General features: G+C 30.4%; 1 protein-coding gene across 1 annotated transcript in view; it reads right to left on the bottom strand.

Moving 5' to 3' along the window:
• Positions 1-276, bottom strand: part of LOC137617551 (uncharacterized) — a 14,426-nt gene extending 14,150 nt beyond the window's left edge. The window contains exon 1 of the mRNA XM_068347563.1: positions 272-276. Within this exon, the coding sequence (XP_068203664.1) occupies positions 272-276 (5 nt within the window). The remainder of the gene's footprint in view (positions 1-271) is intronic.
• Positions 277-887: the final 611 nt, after the last annotated feature.

The following is an 887-nucleotide window of genomic DNA, read 5'->3' as shown; positions in this document are numbered from 1 at the left end:
GTAAGTCACAGAAGACAGTTATTGTTTATCATTAATACCTTTCTAAATTGAAGTGATGTTTTGCCTGGAACTGAAGGAGTATAGCGTTATTAACTGAATGAAAGTTGAAAGAAGTGATCGATAGTGTGCTGGTAATCAGAAGCTCACAGGAAAGCAAACATTTTCATTAAAAAAAAAGTCTTTTAAAATATTGATCTTTCAACTTGTTTATTCGGTTAGCAAAGTACTTAAAATAAATATATACGATAAATATTCACCATACTTCACTTACCTCATACCTAGCTGCGTATCTGCGTATGTTAGAAACAAATCACAAGGTATGATTACATAATGAAGTATTCATTGAACTAGCTATTCAAAAGGGTATGCAGTATATGGTAGATTCATGAAGCAACATACAAGAATCACATCTTTAGAATAGTTAACAGAACAGAAAAAAAAAAAAAAAAAAGAGATGATGTCATGAATTTGTTTAAGTAAAATTTTTATTGTATGGTAGGATACGGAGTAACCGTCAGTAAAAGTAATGATAAATGTAATCTTCAGTGACTGACTACTGTTTCCTCTTGCCAGAGTGAGTTGATGTAGGTAATGCAAACCCCTTGCTTCTTTTTTTTCTGCTATTGATGCAGCGAAAAGAAAAAAACAATTTAGAAATCAAAAAGCCGATGCTAAATGTGATTTTAATATAGATTGATGTTATTTGCCAGGTGGATTAAATATAATGTATCGCAAACCCCAAATAATGATTTGCATTGGTAAAATAATTATGTATTTAGCCAAAATGATTTGAGAGTTGCTTTGCGATTTATAGAGTAAAGAATCTGTGATGTCGATATTTTGTTTGCAAAAAAGTATATATTCAGCGGTATAATATAATTTTTGTG

This window comes from Palaemon carinicauda, chromosome 23 (genome assembly GCF_036898095.1).
Source record: "Palaemon carinicauda isolate YSFRI2023 chromosome 23, ASM3689809v2, whole genome shotgun sequence".
NCBI classification, from domain to species: Eukaryota; Metazoa; Arthropoda; class Malacostraca; order Decapoda; family Palaemonidae; genus Palaemon; species Palaemon carinicauda.
The sequence above is the reverse complement of the archived record's forward strand: the minus strand, read 5'-3'. Positions and strand labels throughout refer to the sequence as shown.